This window comes from Echiichthys vipera (assembly GCF_963691815.1).
Source record: "Echiichthys vipera genome assembly, chromosome: 21".
In the NCBI taxonomy this organism is placed as follows: domain Eukaryota; kingdom Metazoa; phylum Chordata; class Actinopteri; order Perciformes; family Trachinidae; genus Echiichthys; species Echiichthys vipera.
Genome location: NC_139846.1, coordinates 15,397,735 through 15,419,636, shown reverse-complemented (window position 1 = coordinate 15,419,636; position 21,902 = coordinate 15,397,735). Strand labels below are relative to the sequence as shown.

Genomic DNA, 21,902 nt, shown 5'->3' with positions numbered 1-21,902 from the left:
CATTACAAGAACAACAACAAAAAGAATCATTACATACACCCACCTGAGCAATACAAGTCGGATACATAGAAAATTACAGGCATTAAAACACAATCTGCACAGAGGAGGGAGGGCAGAAGGAAAAAAAAAGAAGAGTGAAAGGGATGAAATGGCTTCAGTTAAACAGAGGCAGTGGAGGAGAATGAGATCAGCTGTTCGATACGGAGACAAAAGAGCGAGGGAGCAGCGCGTGTGGCCTCCTTCACCCAGTCACTCCCTGCATCCTCCTCACTCCTTTCTTTCACCCTCTGATCTGACACACACACACACGCACGCACGCACACGCACGCACGCACACACACGCACACACACGCACACACACGCACACACACGCACGGAATGAATGGTGGTAATCAGAACAAGTGTCCAATTGCTGCAGGCATCCAGTGGTCTCAGTGGCCCGGGGTCACTATCATTGGCTAATTAGCAGCTTTTGGAGTATACTGGCTGCTCTGAGGATAAGTCGTTTTTTTTTTTTTACACACACACATCTGGGCACAACTAGCCTCCAGACACATACAATAGACTGTCATCTAGGTATGATTGCTACTCCCCCTTTACCATACAGAGTCAGGATGATAGGGTCATGAGTGTCTTTGTGAAGAAACTGGAGAGGGGGAGACGTGTGATTGGGTTTTTAAGTTATATAACAAGCCCATTAGGTTCAGGGAAGATGATATGGGGGTCAGGAGGTCAAAGCCTAAAAACCACCAACCCTGCTGTGTCCAGAAACCGAAAACAGATGGAGTTGAATGTTCAAATGTCCCGTTTTGAGTCAGATGTTGGAGCTCCCGCGCAGGTCGTCTTTACAGATGTGTAAGTGTGCTGTTTTACTTGAGGGAGGAGAAGGCCTGGAAGAGTTTAGCCAGGTTAATCTCCGAGTAGCTACTGGTGGCCAAGGCTTTGTCCGGCACTTCCTTCAGCCTCCGATAGACGTCTCTTTCTCTGGTCCACAGCTTTGCACGAACTGAAGGTGAAGGTAGGAAAGAACAAGAAGAGTTATCACTGCCAGAGCTCAATGGAAGATTATTCACTTCAACTGCATCAAAGTCATTACTACAGCCTACTGGGACGTGTGCATTTCAAAACAGTGAATGAGTCACTCCAGGATGACTCGCACCCCCTCCATCCCTACGATCAGGTTCTGCGGAGTCCTACTAGAAAAGGTGGAGCGTGCACGCCGGCTTTGTCCTGTCACTAATAAACACTAAGGAGCATTTCACCCTCAACTGGAGAGCTTACAGATCCAAGGCTTTCTGCCAGTGATGCTATCACTTTGAGGGCCGGGAGGGGCATTGCAGAATTGGACGGATGGGTCGATGTCAGCGTGTGCGCACACACGCACACGCACACAGGATCATAAGATCGATAGAAATGCCTAATGTGAGCATGAAGTCAATATCTTGTCCCTGTTATCCCTTCAGGTGGGCTGTGATAAGGCCAGAGAGAAGACTGAGAGCTGGTATCGCAGTCAGGGTGGCCACCAAAACCAAATCTTTACAATATTATACTGAGTGTCAAGTGTAGATGAAGCATCATGAAACCAAGTAATAGCACACTATCACAGCAAAGAGTCTAGCAAGCTGCATCAGGAACAATAGTGTTGGAGAGGTCACTGGTGAAGAAGCAGCAAAGTGGAAATGGGAGAAAGTTTAGTTTTGTCTGCGACTGATGTCATTCCTCAGCATTCATCTAGATTCTATTATATTGGGGATGAATTAGGTCTTTCTACTTATTCATTTTAATATAAAAATGTTGGTCCTCACTCCTTGGGTCTTCATCTGGTATAAATAGTACAGGCAAACAGGAGGAGTACAATATATATGTAGCCATAGCCCAGGGAAATCCCACCAATCAGAGGGATTAACTAAATCATGGAAACTAAAGTTCCACAGTCCCTATACGATTTTCTTAAGTGCAAAAACGTAGGACTTAAAAACTGCCAAAAAAGCTGTTGTTTTTGTAAACCAATGTGTGAAATTAACAGCTACCACAAAGTATAAAAAGTACCATAGTAGTCCAATTAGGGCTGCAACTAGAGCTGAAACAATTGGCTGATTAATCGATTAGTCAATCAACAGGGCACTAATTAGCAACTATGCAATGATCAAGAATTTTGGAAGCAAACATGACAAAGGTTGTTGCTTCTCAAATGTGCAGTTTTTTGGTCTTCTATTTGGCTCGCAGTGAAGATTTTTGGCTTATGGACCGTCAGGCACACAAAAACAATTTGAAGACAATACCTTGGTCTCTGGGAAGTGCGAGGGGCATTTTGCACTATTGTATGAAACTTTATAGAGCAAAAAAACAATCGATTAATTGAGAAAATACTAGGTACATTAATTGATAATGAAAATAACTATTAGTTGCAGCTGCATCCCTATTTGATGTCTTTAAATTGTCTGACACCGCACAAAGGCCAAAGATATTCAACTTACAACTATATAAAAGAAAAGCAAGAGGAACTAATGCACGTTTAGGTTTTTGCTTGATAAATGACTACCTGTTTAAGTCAATTCGTTTAATGGACAATTGGTTTAATCACTTGACAAAATTGTTGTCCATCAACTGATCAATTAATCAACAAGTTCTACTCCAAATCCTGAACATTGATCATTGACAGAGTAATGGAACAGACATGTTAGTTCTTAAAGTGTTTTACAACAAGCAAACAAATTGAAACTTTTAAAAACACTTTTATCTAGAACGCATGCACACACACACACACACACACTCCATATGGCTGGTCGTCATGTCCTCGCCATCTCCACAGCCCTATCTCCTGTCTCGTCCTTCCTGCCTGCTGCATTAGTGGCTGCTGGATAAATACCAGCCAACGGACTGCCCAAGGGAACAAAGGTTAGATACACAAAGATCAACGGTGAGGCAGACACACACATACACACTAAAAGAACATGTACACAGACGACTGATGGTAGTTAAACACTTAAAAAGCGCACTAACTCACAGTCATGGTGACTAAAAAACACCCATGAGACACACACAGACACACACAGACACACACAGACACACAGACACACACAGACACACACACACACACACACACACACACACACACACACACACACACACACACACACACACACACACACACACACACACACACACACACACACACACACACACACACACACACACACACACACACACACACACACACACACACACACACACACACACACACACGATGGTGTGGTTGACTTAAACGCTGGCAGCAACTATTACTAGATAAGCAAGGACAGGAATGGAGGGAGAAACGGCGAGAGGCAGGGAGAGACAAACTAGTCTATTTATCTGGGGAATGGGGTGGGGGGGTGGTGATGATGCATGATCAAGCGAAAGCAATCATGTCATCATTTCTGAAAGGTAGGAGAAAATAATTCTCTCCCCCTCCTCTCCTCGTTCCCCTTCCTCACTCCTTTCTCTTTTCCACCTCAATCACTGTGTGGCGAACAGATAAAAGAATGATTTAAGAGTCACAGAGAGGAAAAGAAAGAGGGAGAGACCTTGCTGCAAGTCGGAGCACAGTGGGGAGTGTAGTTCAAATAAATAGCCTCTCTTAAAGAGCGAGTGTGAGGCGGCAGAAGAGAGGGAAGACGGCGGCGCTGCTGGGAAGGCCGAGATGTGAAAGAAAAAGGAGCGAAATAACATGAGGGAAAGATGAAGACTGGAATGAAAGATGGATAGAAAGCATACTGTAGACACAAACGCAGCTTAAGATCCTCAAAACTTTGCCTAATTGATTACATTAGACATCATCGCAGACACACACACGCAAAAATGTGGACTATGACACACGCACAGTGAGTGTATCAGGGGTTATCTTTGCTCTAACTAGGTGTTGTCACACACTTGCGCATACTCTGGCGGTGCTGGGCACAAGTAGATCGGGGCTCTGCACGCTCTAACTAGGTGTAAATACAATAACAAGCCTGTAATTAAGTGAGCATGATGAAGTTAATGGAGATCGGCCATTCCGTCGGCCGCCTCCATGAATATTCTATTAGGCTGGTGGCGACGGGCAGCTGGAATAGCAGTTAATTTAATCACCACTCGGAGCACAGGGAAACTTCTTTGTGTGAGTGTAATTGCACAGAATGAATAATTGATTTGACAATCGCACCCGTGGATTTTGCCACCCCGCTTTGTATCGCCGGAGAAAGGGAGGGGAGAGAAAGAGAGAGGGAGGGGGGAGAGGAGAAGAGTGAGCAAGAGGAAGAGGAGTGGGAGGGTAGAAGAGGAGCAAATGCAGAGTGCTGAGAGGTGGCAGGGAAGCTGTCGGTAAATGGATCATTAGAAAAGCGCAGCTCAAGGACAATTTATATTTTATCAATGCGGCAAAATTACATTATTGCTCACACACGCAATCATACTGCCCACACTCAAGATTGAGACCTGGAGGGGAGGGGTGATGGAGGGAATAGAAAGGCAACAGATACACGGGGAGGAGGATAGAAAGGGAGAGAAAGGGAGACAGAGAGAAGAATAGTGACAGGAAATGATTTGAAAGTCATTGATACGGGATGTTCCCAGCTAAGGAACGGACAGCATGTTTTTTTCATAGTGTGTGTGCCTCTGTGTGTGTGTGTGTGTGTGTAATCTATTAGAGATCTCCTGCAGCGGATGAAATTACCTCCATGTTTTACTCAGTTGCAGCAATCAGGCACAAAAATGCAATATACATGTAGATAAGACAGGCTTGAAAATGTGCACACAGACACACACTGGAGCGCACAAACACAAATGCGCGCATACACACATTCAAGCTGATCAAATTACATTTAGAGTTGACTCAGACCTCTTTTATGTGAAGCTATTTCATTTAATTTGCTTTATTGTGCATGTTCAGCACACGTGTAAACATATACACAATATGGCTGTACAGGCACTGCACTGTATATCATGACACACTTATCTTTAAGCTAATATCTCTCAGAGTTAAGTAAACGGCAGCAAAGCAAACATTAAGGGATGAGGCTGGCGATGGTCCATTTTGTGATACACCAGGATGGTATATGCAGGATTAACTGATGGTAATACTACACCTTTTGTGTCCATCATGATGAAGCAGTATGTCACAGATTGGGAATTGTGTCTCATTCATGTGTTTTGAATTCCTGTATCAACAGTCGAGGCTACCAAGGCTGATGATCGAGTTAGTTTCAATCAAGTTACCAGCATAAAGTCTAACCAGCTCGTCTGGTAGCAGATTTACATTCTACAAAGCACTAAGGCAACAATATAAAGGTGATATGGTGTCCATACACAAACAGTGCTCATGTATTACTAAAGGTATATATGGAAACATTTCCCGACACAACAGACTAGAGTAGGTTATATAGGATTGTATGTCTCCTCCCTGCAATCTAAGCAGTGTGGCCCCTGGTTGCTTAATGCAGTAATATGGGTTATTACTTCCCCAGGACTGAGGGATAACACCATAAACCTATATTTTATAGCAGCATGAGTGTGTGTACATGCACCTACATTTGAGGAAAGCAGTGGTGTGAGTGTATGTTGGATATTAATCATTTGGTGGGGACACTGGTTGGTCAGACAAGTGATTTTCATATCACGATAAAAATATCAGTTTCAAGATGATTAAATCAGGAAATTTATTTTTCGACACAGATTCAGGAAGTTAACAGTAACAGTGCGCACTTCACGGCTTCCATAGACACTGTTGCAGGAAGCTACCAGCTACTCAGTCACTGCCAGGTCGCCCGGCATTGAAGGCAAGTGTTTGGGAGCACTTTGGATTTGACAACCTCCAGTGAAGGAGAAGCTGGACATGACTTATTCAATATGCAAGGTTTGCAAAATGAAAGTCAAGTACTTTGGCAACACTTCAAACGCCTGCTGCGGTCAAGAGAGCAGTCATTTGTTTCTCCATAGTCAAACCAGCCAGTCCAATATTTGTAGTGCACCCGTATTCTGACATTTATGGTAAATGCATTAAAACGGCCCAGAGAAGCTGACGTGAAGGTAAACCCTTTACTGTCTTTCTGTCTCACTCTGCAGAATAAAACTCTTACCTGCAGAGAGGAGATGAAGTATTGACTTCACAAAAGCACACCATATGAAAAACAACTCAAACTGTTCAAATTTCAACTTCAAATTGCACTGCAAAATATTTTTGTTGTGTCAACATCCAGTATTAGACATCCTAGCCCATATACCAAATACATATGGAAATAAGATGAAATGCATTATATTCACAGAAGTTTTCACTGTGGAATTTCAGGATAAAAGGTCTTTCAAAATAAATTTTATAATATTATACAAAAAACTACAAACAGGCAAAATACCAGTTTTGCAGTATTACTTTTGTACAATTTTATTTTGAAAATGGTTTCTGAGAAATCAGGCAGCTACAGCCTACGTGTATAAGTTTATCTATGTAATTAGCACTTTTATTTTTGAAGTATATCGAAATTTTTACGAAAATTGTGGAAGTTTGGCATGACTCAATTAGATTTGGTTCATAGATTGGCCTTTGTGTGTTGACATTATAGCTATAAGTTAATTCCTATTTCAAAAAATAAAATATAACCTAATGTTTCCATTCCATATTTAGGACTGAAGTAGATCCTGAAGCATGTACTAATTCAAAAATTGATTTTGAATCGAATCGTGACAACAAGAGTGGGAATCGAATCGTGAGGCACCCAAAGATTCCCTTCCCCTACTTTTTTGACGGTATTCTTTGCAAATTGCACATCTTCCATTTTCTGCAACAACTCCTTGGTCATTTTGGAGATATCAAAAATGTGCACACGCTGCCAAGTTAAGAAATTTGTTTTTGCAGATATATATGGCTAGAATGTCAGTTCCGTCTGACATATTTCACAGCTCTTCTTCTTAACCCCTCGGGTGAGAGGCACTACTCTTTTGCACACAAAACAAACCCGGCGAGCATACGTTACTCAACTTGCGAGAGGAGATTTCATCGCACGCACACACAGCGTCACTTGCTAGATTCGTTTTCACAGGGAAACAATGCAGGAAACCGCGGCTATGCCAATATCTGTTAATCCCCACAACCCTAGACACGTTTAACTGATACATAGTCACACATTGTAAACCTTTACAGACAACAAAGTGAGCCATACTTGCTGATAAAAACAGATCTGCCATACGCACACAACCTCTTACTGTAACGTACCTTTAAGTGTGCTACATCGTGTATAAAGATTGATTTACTAGTTACTAAAAACACTTAAATGCAACTCACAACAGTCTGATGCCACTACACATTTTTGTGGTCGTCAGTTCGATATCAAGTCAGTGGAAACTGGTGCATGTTGACTTAGGTTGAGTGCTGGATGGTGTTGAGTATTTGCTGTTTCAGTATTTTGTCTTTTAAACTGATTTTTAGGGGGATGTGTTTTTTGTGCGTTTAGGAAACCAAACCCTCAAACAAGAGGATGATGATTTGATGGACTGGCAGCGCAGGAAGCAGAGATAAGTAGTTTCCTGTCGACTGACAGTAACAGGTAAACATGGTGTTTGGAGGTGGTGTGGTGATTAAAACCCACCGCTCATGTGTGATCAAATCCTTCCAGAACCTTCTGTCCTGTAATCCTAGATCCTTTACAGTCCATCCACACACTTTTCCTACAAACAAAACATTAATAGCATGTCTATACTGCAAAAAGTGTGACAGTGTGCCCACGGTTTCATTCTTCAAATTTCCAACCTGTAACAACATGTCACAAATAAACTTTACTCTATTTTGAAGGGTCTCAAGCCGAACAATGTTGGGAACCACTGGTCTACAGCGCTGTCTGCATGACAGAATGTGTAAAAGGTCTGATTCCTGGTGAAAGGCACTGATCTGAAGTCAATGCACCACAAAATACTTGCAGCCAAGACAAGAGACAAGACACTAAACTGCTCCACAACCATGTTAAGTGTTCTGAACACTGTTGCCTCTATATGCAATTCAATTAAATTTTATTTATAGTGCCAAATCATAACAAAAGATATCTCAGGACACTTTACAGAGTAGGTATAGACCACACTATGACTTATTTAAGATTTACATAGACCCAACAATTCCTCCATAGAGTACGGTGACAACGAAAACCTTCCCCATAACAGGCAGGAACGTCAGCTCTATGGAGGACGGCCATCTGTCTTGACAGAATCAGCTTACAAATAACAACATAGCTAAGGGCTCGTAAGCCCTAGCTGTAAGCTTTATCAAAGAGGAAAGTTTTAGTTGAGTTTACTCTTAAATATGGGGACAGTGTCTGCCTCCCGAATAATACTTGAGAGTCGGTTCGGAGGCCTTCAGGGCCAAGTAAAATAACTTCAGTTTAACATCAGAAAATTGCAGGTCATCTAGCTTTTTATTTCCTTAATGCACATTTGAAGTTTATCTAGCTGATAGGTTTCTTCTGGTTTGATTGACAAATATAATTGTGTATCATCAGCATAACAATGAAAATGTATGGAGGGATTCCTTATAATATTTCCTAAGGGAAGCATATACTGGGGAATAGAATCGGTTCAAGGACAGAACCCTGTGGGTGTCCGTGACTGACTGTAGTGTGTATGGAGGATTTGTTGTAACATGTACAAACTGATAAATAGGACTTAAACCAGCTTAATGCGGTTCATTCAAAGCCAATTAGATGCTCCAGTCTCTGTAGCAGGATGCGATGGACAATAGTGTCAAAGGCAGCACTTACCGTGCATCCACACCAAAAGCGATGGAGGCGATGAAAGCGTCGAGCTGCCATTCAAAATCAATGTAAATGATGCGTTGACACACGATGTCGTGTCGGGCGACGCGTTCTGAGCGATAATGCGATGCCTCATCGCGTGTGACGCTTGAAGTTGAAAAATTTGAACTTTTCAAGTGACATCACCAAAGCCGCTATTGTTACAGTCCTTGGGGTAAACCAGACTGTTCCTATGGATATAATATAATGGATATAACTATGAACTGTGGGTGGCAGCGACGTGCCTTTAGGCATCCAGTCTGCCGGAAATCCAGAAGAAGAAGAAGAAAGCCGTCAGTGAAGATTGAAGCGTATCCCGGTCTGATCTACCGGAGACATGGCAGCACCTGTACAGCTACGGAAGTTAAATCACTGACGGCCTGATCTCACTACAACACAACAGATTTCCTCTGAGAGCTTATTTCTGTTATTTTAAAAGCATTCAGACCCCTGGTTAACACTAGCATCATCAGATATAAGTCTATAATTGGCTAGTACCTCAGGACCAAGACTGGGCTTTTTAAGAAGAGGTTCAATTCAAGCTACATTAAAAGACTGTGGTACATAACTTGCTGATAAAGACATATTAATCATATCTAATACAGGAGTGCTAACTAAAGGTAACACTTCTTTAAGTAACCTAGTTGGAATAGAGTCTAGGAGACAAGTAAAAGGCTTTGATGCAGAAACAGTAGAGCTTAATCTGTTAAGGTCAACTGTAGAATATATCAGGTCGTACAGTTGTTTCTGAGGTTCCAAGGTTTGAAGATTGGATTGGTGCCAAGCGAGTTGATTTTGTCTCTAATAGTTATAATTTTGTCATTACAGGTCACGAAGTCGTTACTACTGATGGTTTTAGGAATATATGTACAGTAAAAATGTGAGCACATATTTCCAACAAGGTAAAGAAGGTATTGCATTGAATTTTGTACAAAATAAGACTGAAACTCAGCAGAGAAAGCAAGGCGCAGATCAAAAACACTGCAAAGCATGGGAAAATAAAGAAATGTGGAGGCCAAAGAATTGATTGCCGATGATTTCTTGAATCATGGCAAAGACAGAAATAAAAGAAAGTAAAAATGCAGGCTATAATCATGTTAGTACTCCTTCCCCCCTTCCCCCTCCTCCATTCCAGCTCCCGCCATAGTCTGAGTGGTCATCTGTTGATTACATGTTATATTTACCTCTGCTGTCTCACCCTTTTGCTGTCTCACTCAGGTCCTGACTGGCACACACACTCGCCGAATTCAGGCATACATACATAAATAACATACATACATAAATATTTAATCAAATAAATAAATCACTTGGCCCAGCGGCCCTTTCTAATCAAGTGACATCAATCAGGGAGAACTATGGGTAAAGAGGCCTTGTGGCTGACGCCTACTGAGCTCGCCCAGAGCGCTGGAGTAGCGTCTATTTGAGTCCAAGGGGGGAAATATACGCTCCATGTCCCATTATAAGAGAAGGGCTATCCTTTCGTCAGCGCGCACATTACTCCCCCTATCATTTCCCCAAATCTAAAACCTGTTTTCAATCAACACAGCCAAACGAGTGCCTGTCCAAGAGAGGGAGAGAGAGAGAAAAAGGAGAGAGAGAGCAAAGGAGAGAAAGCAGTAGAGATGGACAGTGAGAGTAAGGGTAGAGGGAGAGCGATCGAGGGCTCTTTCCTTCTTTCTTCCAGTGATTGGAGCATTTTGCATTCTGTATGTGTGTGTGATTGAATCCGTCTCCTAAATTAGGGCTGTCGACTCGAGGAGCTGAATGTCCTTAACTCCCCCTCCCCATATCCAATGCCCATACTCCGCTCCTCGTGTGTATGTGTGTCTCACATCATTGGTGAATACTATAAGTGTAGCCTGGCTAAAAGGTTTACGTTGAGCCATTGATTGCTAATGGTATGTTGTATGCGTATTTGTGAGGAAGCATTGATAGAACATCAAAATTCAAGTTTCAATAAGTCGTTCTAGTAACTTGATTTCAGTTCCAAAGGCGGTACAGCAAAATTATAATAAAAAAAATGAATAAAATATGATAGAATTTTTAAAAAGCAGGCTACTTTTTCTACAACTAGGACAGAATAAAACTTTGAACTGAATCCTTGAAGAAGGACTTTTGAAAGTTAGGAACAAGACCCAAGGTTAAGTACAGCAACAAGCAACATGTACAGTATGTGTGCGCTTTGTCTTACTTCTTTCATCAGCCTGTAGTACTTTGGCAAATGCATGGTCCCAGTCAAAGATGAGCCTGTAGAAGCAGAGCTGGTTGTAAAGGGCCTTCTCAGAGTACTGTAGAGGAAACACATACAGACAAGGATTAAAACAGTGCTTCGTCGACAAAGTCAGGAAAAAACACTGTCGCACAATCTGATGAATATTAGAAAATATTGAATTATAATGTGTAATAATAATAGATAAAGTGTATTTAATAGCTGATACCCAATCTAATTAAAAAGGTCAGTATTGGCGTCAATTCTGATCCGGCATACAAAATTGGTGTGTCCCTGTAATAACAGCGCCTGCAAACGCCACCATGGCAGGCAGTGACAAAATGAAATAGGAAAACGTTATTTCTCCTCTCTCTTGCTCATAAATAAAGTTCAGAGTAAAAAAAGCTAGTTTTCCGCTAGTTTCTCCTTTTTAGCAGATGGTGGCTGGTGCTTTCAGTGGTTAGAACGACAAACATTGGCAGCAGGCGAAATCAGCTCTAACTCATTAACGTTAATTCCATGAGTTACTTGATGGCAGGCCAAAATTAAACTCGGCTGTTGTTGTGTGCATGCTGTATGCAGCCAGATTCTGTACTCCGCCAAAGACTGTTAAAGAAGCATCACTTTGTCACACCACTGTACAGAGTAAGACGTCTGCGCTCTATCTAGGGCTTTAGGGTCTACACATTTAATCAACATGTAGGTATATATAAGTATCAGATCGCCCCTAGTATAAACACTTAAAAGTCAACACAATATGTAACACACAGACAATAGTTTATTGAAGCCAAAATTCCATTTATCTATGCGACTACAAAACTAACAATGGTAGGTAAACTATTGTAATAATTTGTGTTAAAGCTAAAATGATGAGTCGGTTAATTGAATATTGGACCACCTGAAATGCAGATTATTCAATAATGAAAATAATCATAAATTTCATCCCTAAATGCATGAACACTCCCCATGTGGAGTAATAATAGTCAGCTTTACCCGCTCTTCCAATTCCGCTGACATGGTGTGACTGCAGCATCACTCTCTTCTTAGAATCTCTTCGATCTCATTTAACAGAAACACGTACAGTATGTCACCACTTGTTGGATGCAGTTAAATCCACATGATTTTAGTTTAATGAGAGTAGAGAGTGGAGGTCCTGACAGGGCAATGGATTAATAAACACCGTTTACCAGTTTAAGAAACAGGTAAACTGAACGTGACTCTACGAGTGCAGACCCGGCTCATACGACTATCCCTTTGTGTGACACAGTAAAGAAAGAAAACAAATTTGCTTGCTTTGTTAATCTCCACTGCAATTAACTGGAGCCACACGACAGCCTGCTAGAGAGAGAGAGAGAGAGAGAGAGAGAGAGAGACAGAGGAGAGAGAGGGTAAGACAGATGTGGGAGGGAAAAAGAGGTGGGAAAAGAGAAAGGGTAAAAATATAGAAAGACGTGAGTATCGATAGAGAGATAGAGAGAATCAGAGAGAGCGAGGAAGAGAGAGAAAAAGAAAAGAAGGGATCAGGCCTGAAAAACCCTCCCTCATAATAGTTTGTTGTGATAAGCCATTGTGAGAGAGGCATGCGAACAGCCGAGACTGTCAATTTGATTAGCCATTATACTGCATGTTTAATTGCAGTTATTGGCTCGTCATTTCCCTGCTACGCTGGAGAGGGCACGCTAAGCCCCGACCCCACACTGCCATCAGGTGTGCGCCGAGTGCTTTATTATTACCACCAGGAAGAATCCCCTGACAATTCCTGTGTGTCAGTATATGTGTGTGTGTGCGAAGTGAGTTTGTGTGTGTGCCCATTATACCTGCCAATCGGCAATGTGCGTAATTGTAATTTCAGTTTTTACTGCTGTGGCGTAATCAAGTGGCAAGAGTATCTAATGCAACTAAATGCAACTATGTGATGTGTGTGTGTGTGTGTGTGTATATGTGTTTAATGGCTTTCTATGGTTGTCCGCATAGCACACACAGCTGTTGACCGTTGATGCACTGCCTAGTCAACAACCAAACCATGCACATCCCATAACGGAGCCCCGGTTACGGTTGCCAAGGTTGAACAAGCTCGAACGGCACAAACACTGCACACCACTTCTTCCTCTTGAAAATAAAACACACAGAACATGGGCGCATACACACAAAGACACATACACACACACACACAAACAATGTAATGCTGATTGTGGGCGGGCCTGTTGCTACATACTGATTGACTGACAGGTGTCAGAAAGGTGTGGCTAAAATGTTACAGGGTTGTTATTGAATTTAGAGCCCCTCAACCCCACCTCACTCTATCTCTCTCACACACACGCACACACACACACACACACACACGCACACACACACACACACACACACGCCTACCTCGTCATTCAGCTTGGTGCTTTGTTCCTGCACTGACACCATTTCAATTTGCTCCACAAATCTGCAGCATTTTCAGCCTGACTGCCTAAGGAGCAAACCAGCTGTGAAATTGCCTCTCTCTCGGGAGCGTAGGACCCCCCAGCCCCCACCTCGTACCCCTTGCTCCTTTGGCACACAAACACAGTTAAGCCAAAAGGAAGATGGAAATGTGTGTATGTGTGTTTTATAAGAAAGAGAGAATGGAGGTGGGATGTATATAATAAAGGAAAAAGTAAGACATAAGAAAAAGAGGCTAAAATCACACAAATGGATCCAAATCACAGAGCAACAGTCTACAATGGCTCACACAATGAAATGAGCACTCAAGACTTCCCCAGTCTTAAGAACACCTGTCTCCATCTTTTAGGGGACACACAGACGAACACATCTGACCTCCAAAGAACTTTTGCGTGCTATACTGTCGCTCAAGTACACCAGTGAAGTAGTTAATGAAACGGTAGTCGGACAGACGACACAAAAACAGTGTCCATAGTGGAGAGAAAGTGTGCAAGCAGCTGAAAAACTACGACCATTAAACGCTATCACATGGATAAGGCTTAGAAGAAAACCTAGCAGCAAAAGTGACACAAACAAGGCCTCAGCGTCACACACTTTTCTTCATACTCTTCTCCAGCGTAGCTGCATATACGCGTTGTAAATACTGAAGATACGATATCCAAGCCCACACACAACTGCAGCTGCAGAAAGCCAGGGAGGGAGAAAGGGAGGGAGATAGAGAGACACAAACATACATTTTCCCTCAGCTGTGAGGCCACAAGGCTTTAAAACTCTTGAGCTTTTTAGATGCGATGAGCGTTATTGCCGGTTGTGGTAGTCACACTGATCAGCTTCACAAGACACCATAATGAGTCAATATATGTAAATCTTTACTAGGCAAACACGACTGGAAACAAAGGCATTTAACTGGTGCTCTCGCCTGCAAGCCTCCAACGATTCAGCACCGGTAATTTCTCCCCATTGAAAGGCATAATTGCCTGCTATTTGAAGATATTCATGCTCAATTTTTGAAATTAATTTCAATTGGAGGGAAATGTAGAAATGTCAGCTCCAGTGAAAGGGATTTGATTTCAATTATCCTCGCTCAAAGGACTGTGATTTCCAAATACACTTAAGCAAAATTATGACAAGAATTTTTGTTCGCCAAAATTCAGTGTTTAAAGAGCGATTAGGCGATAATGGGGCAGCTTTGAGCCGGCAGTGAATGCAGCCGTCTCCCTCTGAAAGGCACTCAATTATCTCTGATTGCTCCCGCTATAATGTATCAAATAGAGATACCTGCTATTGCCGTAATTTGTGTGAAAATTAACATGCTGCAATTTCCACTAGAGGGAAAAAGGGAGCTCTAATGGGCGCCTGAGCGTACATCAATAAAACGAGGGGAGAAAAAGAGAACGACAGAAAGGGAGGGTGAGAGGAGGAGAGAAAGAGCAAGCCAGGAGAAGAGAGAATGAGTGTGAGAGCTAAGGAGGGAGGGGAGGGAAAGGGAATGAAAAGAAAGAACCAGGAGAAGAAAGCATTGAATTAAAAAGGGGAAAAGAAAAGGAAAGTCAGAACAGAGATGTGAGACTAAGAAATAGCCTATTTGAGTTAAGCGCTGCAAAGGGGAGGGAGGGAGGGAGGAAGGGAGGTAGAAGACAGTGGGAGAGATAAAGAGCAAGGGAGAGAGGAAGAGAAAGAAATTTAATTTACTGAAAATATTACAAATTGCACCTGTGCATAACTCCCCCAAATTACCAACCAATCAAGGCAGAGTGCCTATTACTCTCCCATTACATGGAGATCAGATCACGCTCTGAATCTGTGTCCAGAGAGGGAGGGAGAAAAAGGAAGGATGGTGGGAGGAAAAAGAGAGGAGAGGCAGCCCCCACAGCGATGGTAAATGTAGCATGATGCAACGGAGAAAAGGGAACGCAGAGTCACATACAAGACGCTCGTTTACAAAAGCTCACAAACAAGTGTTTTGAGAGTCGCATACACAAAAAAGAAATAAGATTGTTTTTCTGGCTGGTGCTGATATTAGCTTGATGATCTATGATGATGCTGGCAGATAAAAAGCATAAAGGGAATGGAGCCAGACTGATACAGTTAAATGCACAGAACAAAAACACTTTAATAGAAGAAAAAGACATCTCAGTGGGGACGGGTGAATGGCTCATCTTCCCTAGTTGTTTGAGCATACACTATCTACCACCAGCTCAAACAGCCATGAATGGCCTCTTGAGTACTTTGCATAATTGGCAGCAATTTAATATGTAAGCTGCTGGGCTATTAATCTCCATGCACTGGCTTTATTCAGATAACAGTGTTACCTAATACTGAGAAGTCAGTGTTAGCTGAATATGAATCAGGATACACCAATTCCTTGGGAGGAAAATTTCCCTGCTCCGAGAGAAGTCAGATGTAAGGGTGAGAGCAACATGTATTAGGGTTTAAATATCTTGCTAAAGGGCACTTCAGCAGGGCAGATGCTTGCTGTTAGTAGCAGCGGTTTCTGTTAAGGTATGAACAGAGCCTGCAGTCAATATAAATATTAAAGATAAGTTCAGCTGTTAATTATTAAATGGGTAATTAATGGGTCATTTTATTGCATTTATTTAAAGACATTTAAATGATACTTTTTTTCCATCCATGTCACCCACTCCTTTATGAATGACTTTTTCAAATGTTTTTGGGAGGTTTTTATTATCTGACTCGAGGCTCTAAGGGTAGAGGGTCTTACATGCTGTACACATTGTAAATCCCTTAAAAGCAAATTTGTGAATTTAAGCTAAATTCAGGGTTGGGCGATGTGACGATATATATCGCCAAAAACACAATGTAAAATTGTCTACTGTATATATTTTACTTTATTGTTTCTATCGTGATGCTGAGAAACCAGCAGCCGAACTACGTTACGGCAATATTTGCATCATTTGGACGAAGCTTTAAGTTCTAATACTTGCACGTTAAGTTCATTTTGCACTAAAGTTCTTAATAAAATGAGAAATACTTTTCATTTGTTAATCATTTAATTCACGCATGAACATATGACAATGGGCTTTAACATGTTTTATAAAGATTCACTATTTATCGAATTACCAGAAAACATGCTATATAATAATATATATCTTTATCCATATCTGGATAGAAGATATTGTCCAGCTTTAGTTAAATTAATACAATTTTCTCTACCTGTCTTGTATATTTAAGTAGATTAGTATACTTGTATGCTTATCTGATATAGATTAGTAGTTTAAGTCAGTGCTTCACGGGCACAGCAGCAATGGCGGAGAATGGTAGAAAGCAGGAAGAAGAGCCTTCTGAATTCTTGCCCAGTCTACCAACATGATTAATGTCAACGCTTGTTCTGTGCTCAGCACAATGCTTTCTATTTTTGTGAACTTTTTGGCTCTGTTGCCTTTATTATAGCACGGCTGAAGAGTGACAGGAAAAGGGGGACAGAAAGGGGGTGACATGCAGCAAAGGACCACAGGTCGGACTGGAACCCGGGCCACTGGTCGGGCTCGAACCCGGGGTTCGACTCATTTGAATGAATTGTCTAACACTTTGTAAACTTTGCTGTTTAAGTTCTTTGTCGATCATAATCAGACCATAGAAGTACATAAAAGAAATATGTTCTGAGAGAGTGCACGGGTCAAACAGTGGGGTTGAGGAGCAGGTAAAATGAAGAGAGGCTACAGGTTTTTAGGGTAGAGAAAGGGTGCATGAGTGAGCACAGGGAGTTAAATGCTTTATTCAGCCTGCAGTTTAAAGTGCCATGGCCCTCAGGCAACGCAATGGCTGCCTAAGTGGCTACAGTGACAGCAGAAATTGTCCTTCTGGTTTACAACCTGTCGCCACAGAGCCAGACACAGCAAAGCAGCCGAGGAGGAGGGGGGGTTTACAGAAAGGAGTGGAGCAGGCAAGATAAAAATTTAAAACGAGGGTGTTAAGGCAAGGGTTGAGACAGGGATTGTAAGAATGGAACACAGAAAAGGAGGATGAAAAAATTGATTGAACCGTCACGCTCAAATTGAAAGGGAGAGTGTTTCTTTTAAATCCAGTGGTCAAGCTAACAAAGTGTTCAAAGGTGGCTGCAAGAGCTACGGACACACTGTCACACAAACACACAGAAGCCACAGGACGAAGAGAAGATTACTTTTATAAGTGTGCGTATGTGTGTGTATATAATATATATATATAAGGTGAAATGTGTTACTAATGAGTAAAGATGTACAGAACATCTGTGAGGAGAAGCTTCAGCTCCATAGCACCATCACCTGGACAAACATACAGAATTTAACAATGAGCTTTAGTGTGTGCAGTCATCTTAACCTCTCAGTATGTGTTTGTTTGTTATCCTCTCTGGTTTTTCTTTAACCAAATAGGGAAAATGGGGAATGTATAGTCATGTGTGTTTAAGTAAGAATTACCTCGGGTCTGAGAGTCGCCCTGGTGCAGGCAGGGCAGATGGGTCCGTGGCGGGAGAAGGCGATGGGCAAACGTCTGGTCCTGTTCTGGCAGGCCTGGTCTTCACACACCAACCAGCCCTATGAGACATACATCACACATATGAATTTAAACAACTTTAGTAGAGCTTCAACAATGAGTCGACTGACAGATAATTAATTGCCTAACTATTTTAATAATCGATCAATCGTTTTAAGTTATATTTTATGCACCGACTGCAAACATTGACCGGTGGCAGCTTCTCAAATGTGAAGATATGCTGCCTTTATATCACTGTAATGAATATTTGGGGTTTTTGGATTGTTGCTGACACACAAGACATTTTAAGATGTTAACTTGGACTGCGGGGACGTCCGATGGCCTTTCCTAGACCTTCATTGAAACACAGCCATGGCCTCAGTTGTTAATGTGGATTATGCTGAGGTTTTAGCTGCTCTGAAGAAGAAACTAAACACAGAAGACCATAATATCAAAAACTAAGTTAAAACAGTTTACAAAACACTGTTGAATCGAGCCATTTGTTAATTCCAAACTCACTTCTGCAATATTTCTTTGAAATTACTTCATATTCTAGCTTTTTCATGACCAAAGGGACAAAAATATCTCAGGAAATATAACACCATTCTGCAGCCTTAACTACCCTATGTGATTACTTGTTTATAAAATGCGCTTGCATCATGGCCATTTATTTTTGTTGATAAAAAGGTGTTCTTCAAAATTGACCAAAAAACCTTTGTTGCCTCACGACACAAAAAACGGTTTCTGGTTATGAGGAAATTTTTCTGAAAATTGTTTCTTCCATTTAGCGCCTCTAATTCTGCACAACAGAACTGACAAGAAAAGTAGTCGGAGGGAGAAAAAGAGGGGTTTTAAAATAAAAACAACTGCAAGAGACAGGCAAAGAAAGAAGAAAAGATAGGTGAGGTTTACATCTGACTTCACATCCCACCAGCTCTCCCTTTACATTTGAATGTATCTTCAGCTGCTGTGTGTTGGGGTCCTGCTCTGTGAGTACTTGTCAGAAAGGCAGAGCAGTGGACAGGCAAAACGGCAGTAGTTAGGACCCCCTGGGGTGAGGTAGTGACCCTGGGCAGGTGCTGTGGGCTAACCCTCTCAATCTCCCCATATTCTTCTCGACGCCTCCACCCCCTCTGCTTCTTATGCCCTGTCATTACTAAGGGGGTTTAAAGTGGAGGGGGGTTAATGCCCAACTAATGACAGAGCATAACACCCACCGCCATCAATGCCTTTGCCCCCCCGATCTATACTTCCTTCCTTCCATTCAATCAATCAAAATAAACCCCCTCATAACCACTGCACCTGTCTTTCTATCCCCCTTACACATACAGGCATGTAGTTGCTCTCATTGATTTTTTTATCTTTTGCTTTGTCTAGTCTCCTGATCAGTTTTGAGCAGCAATTGTAAAGACGTTTTTTTTTCTTTACAGCTGACTCCACAGTATATAAACCCTTTCTTCTGTGCAGTGGCCTTCAATAACACGTCATTACAAGACGCCACCAGAACAAACTGGTTAGAAGGATGGGATTGCCTGCATGTTTCCACTGAACTTGACTTTTCAAAGTAACTCTAAGACCAAGGAATGCAAATGAATTTCCTAAAGTTGCTGAAGCCTACTTGCAGCAGTCACAGATGACCATGTAAAGAATTCCGGCATGTATACAGTAAATAAGGAAAAGCATTATAGGTCCCCTTTAATACTAACAAGGCACAACATTTACAACTATCCAATAGTGAGTAATTATCCTCAGTGTTCATCAAGTGAGCCACGTTCAGATTGGTTTCTTTTTCACACCAGATTAAAAAGCTCCATGAAATGATTTCTTTTAACCAACCACTGTTTTTCATATGCACTGCCATGTGATCCCATATAAGCTCATAGCTAAACAAGTACAGGTAGTGGGCCGCACTGTGTCAACAGACCAATAACAAGATACTAATCCCAGTACAGGCTCCTGCGACCAAGCAAAATTTGCATTCTTAAACTATCCTAAGCCCTTGCAGCGGGAAAGGAAAACACTACCGGACCAAATGAATCTGGCTGGAAGAGGACATATCAAATATCCAATAATGTAAAAGCACTTTGCAAAACTGGCTTATTGTATACAGTAGGTATGCCTGTCACTTAATCTAAGAACAATCTGCGCATTATAATGTAAATTGTTTCTTTCTTTATTATGCACCAGGAAATGTAAGATATTTAGACGGAGAGAGAGGATTGCTTCGTGCAGTCTACACGCACAGTTGCACAGACACAGACTCACACACAACCGGCCAATCTCCTCTAAATGAAAACCAAACACACACATATGTCCCAAATCAATTAGAAAGTCCCAGAGTTCACAGCTTTACCCACAAATCCCAGCTTCAGGACTAATTATCTAAACACCTCTGCCGCTCTTGTACAAAGAGCTGAGCATCATGGGAAATTACACTGCTTGGTTGTCTCTGATAAAGACATATGCTGGACAATGGTTGGTGGAGGTAGCAGATAAGGAGTATCAGTATTATTTTCGATGAGCGGCTGTTTGAACTCAGTCTTTTTGTGTGTGTATTTCTTGTGACACAAGCCTGGACACACACTGCTGTTCCCATGGGACTAACAAGAGGAATGAACACACCACAATCACAGCACAAACATATTAATCATTTCCCATTCACATGCATGAAAATGATTTAATAAGACAAACATTAGAGACTCAAGTGCACAGGACTGAGTGGGCTGAAAAGAATAAAAACTACTACTGTGCTACTGTGACCAAAAACCCATCCATACACACCACACACGCTACGCTCATGGAAAATAAAATAAAGTGAGATTAAGTGCAGCAGACCTGTGAGCCACATAGAAAGGACTGAAAACAAGGAGCACAGGAGGAGAGAGGCAAGGACAAAAAAAAAAAAATCTAATTGAGGCATTTTACCGGAGCGAGGGTGGGGGTGTACAGTCGGACGTGAGAGAATAAAGGCTCATAATTGCATAATTACTGAAGTGGATACCTGACACACTGAATGCAGACATCAAATGAGTTCCACATAATTTAACCAAACAGAGGCAAGACCAGGCCACGACAGGGCCCAGCACGAAATATACCCCATCTCTGCTTCTTCTGTCTGCTGTTATTTTTTAGCATTCTCATCTCTTCTCAATCCTCTCTGCTCTGTTACATTCTTACATTTTTGATTGAGATTCTGTAAGATCCTCGATCACTGTAATCTTCTTTTAAAGATGCTAATTACTCTGCAGTCTGGGTTCTGCTTTGTTTGACCCATGAACCAAGCAGGAATGAAATGATTAGTATGATTCAGTTTCTGACTTTTTGGTGAGTTAGCAGTTCATTGATTGATTCATTCTTCTCTGTCTTATAGGCTGCTTCTGACGACTGTTTACATTATTGACTGATTGGCACTTTTTAATTGAGAAAATAGTCTGCACGACAATAGTGGGAAATGCTCCTTGCAATATCCTAGAGCATAGGGTGACGTCATTAAATGTCTTTTTCTGTCCGACCAACCGTTCAAATCCCCCAAAATATCCAATTAGTTATAACGTTAGACAAAGAAAGCCAACAAATTCACACATTGAGAATCTTGACCCATCAAATGTTGCCATTTCTTCTTGCCTGTTGCAATTTCCCATAGAGACTGTGGTGTCTTGCTGTGTACCACCAACAGTGTTGTGATTAACTGTGTTACTTTAAGCAGAAACTAGTACTGTAAGGCATTCTTTTCTCATAAGGTAACTAAATTACAGTTATTATCTCCGCCAACTGCCTTTGTAAGCTAAGGGATCATGCGTTCAGTTGTGCGTGTCTGCTCTTGCTGGACCCATCAGCCTCCGTGTCTTGAGCTTGCCCAGCTTGTTAGCTACTGTAACTTAGTGCAAGAAAACCTTCGCAAGCATAAAGCCAATACTTTGCAATACATCTGTTCAACAGGCATAAACACGGCATCTTTCATTCACCGCCACCACAACACCCAACTCCTTCCTTCATATAACAAA

General features: G+C 41.8%; 1 protein-coding gene across 1 annotated transcript in view; it reads right to left on the bottom strand.

The window, feature by feature from the left end:
* Window positions 1-357: 357 nt before the first annotated feature.
* pola1 (polymerase (DNA directed), alpha 1) overlaps window positions 358-21,902 on the bottom strand; it is a 53,346-nt gene continuing 31,801 nt past the window's right edge. The window contains exons 35-37 of the mRNA XM_083935705.1: window positions 17,844-17,960; window positions 10,981-11,077; window positions 358-1,006 (exon numbers count right to left, since the gene is read on the bottom strand). Coding sequence (XP_083791831.1) covers window positions 870-1,006; window positions 10,981-11,077; window positions 17,844-17,960 — 351 coding nt within the window. The 3' untranslated portion in view covers window positions 358-869. The remainder of the gene's footprint in view (window positions 1,007-10,980; window positions 11,078-17,843; window positions 17,961-21,902) is intronic.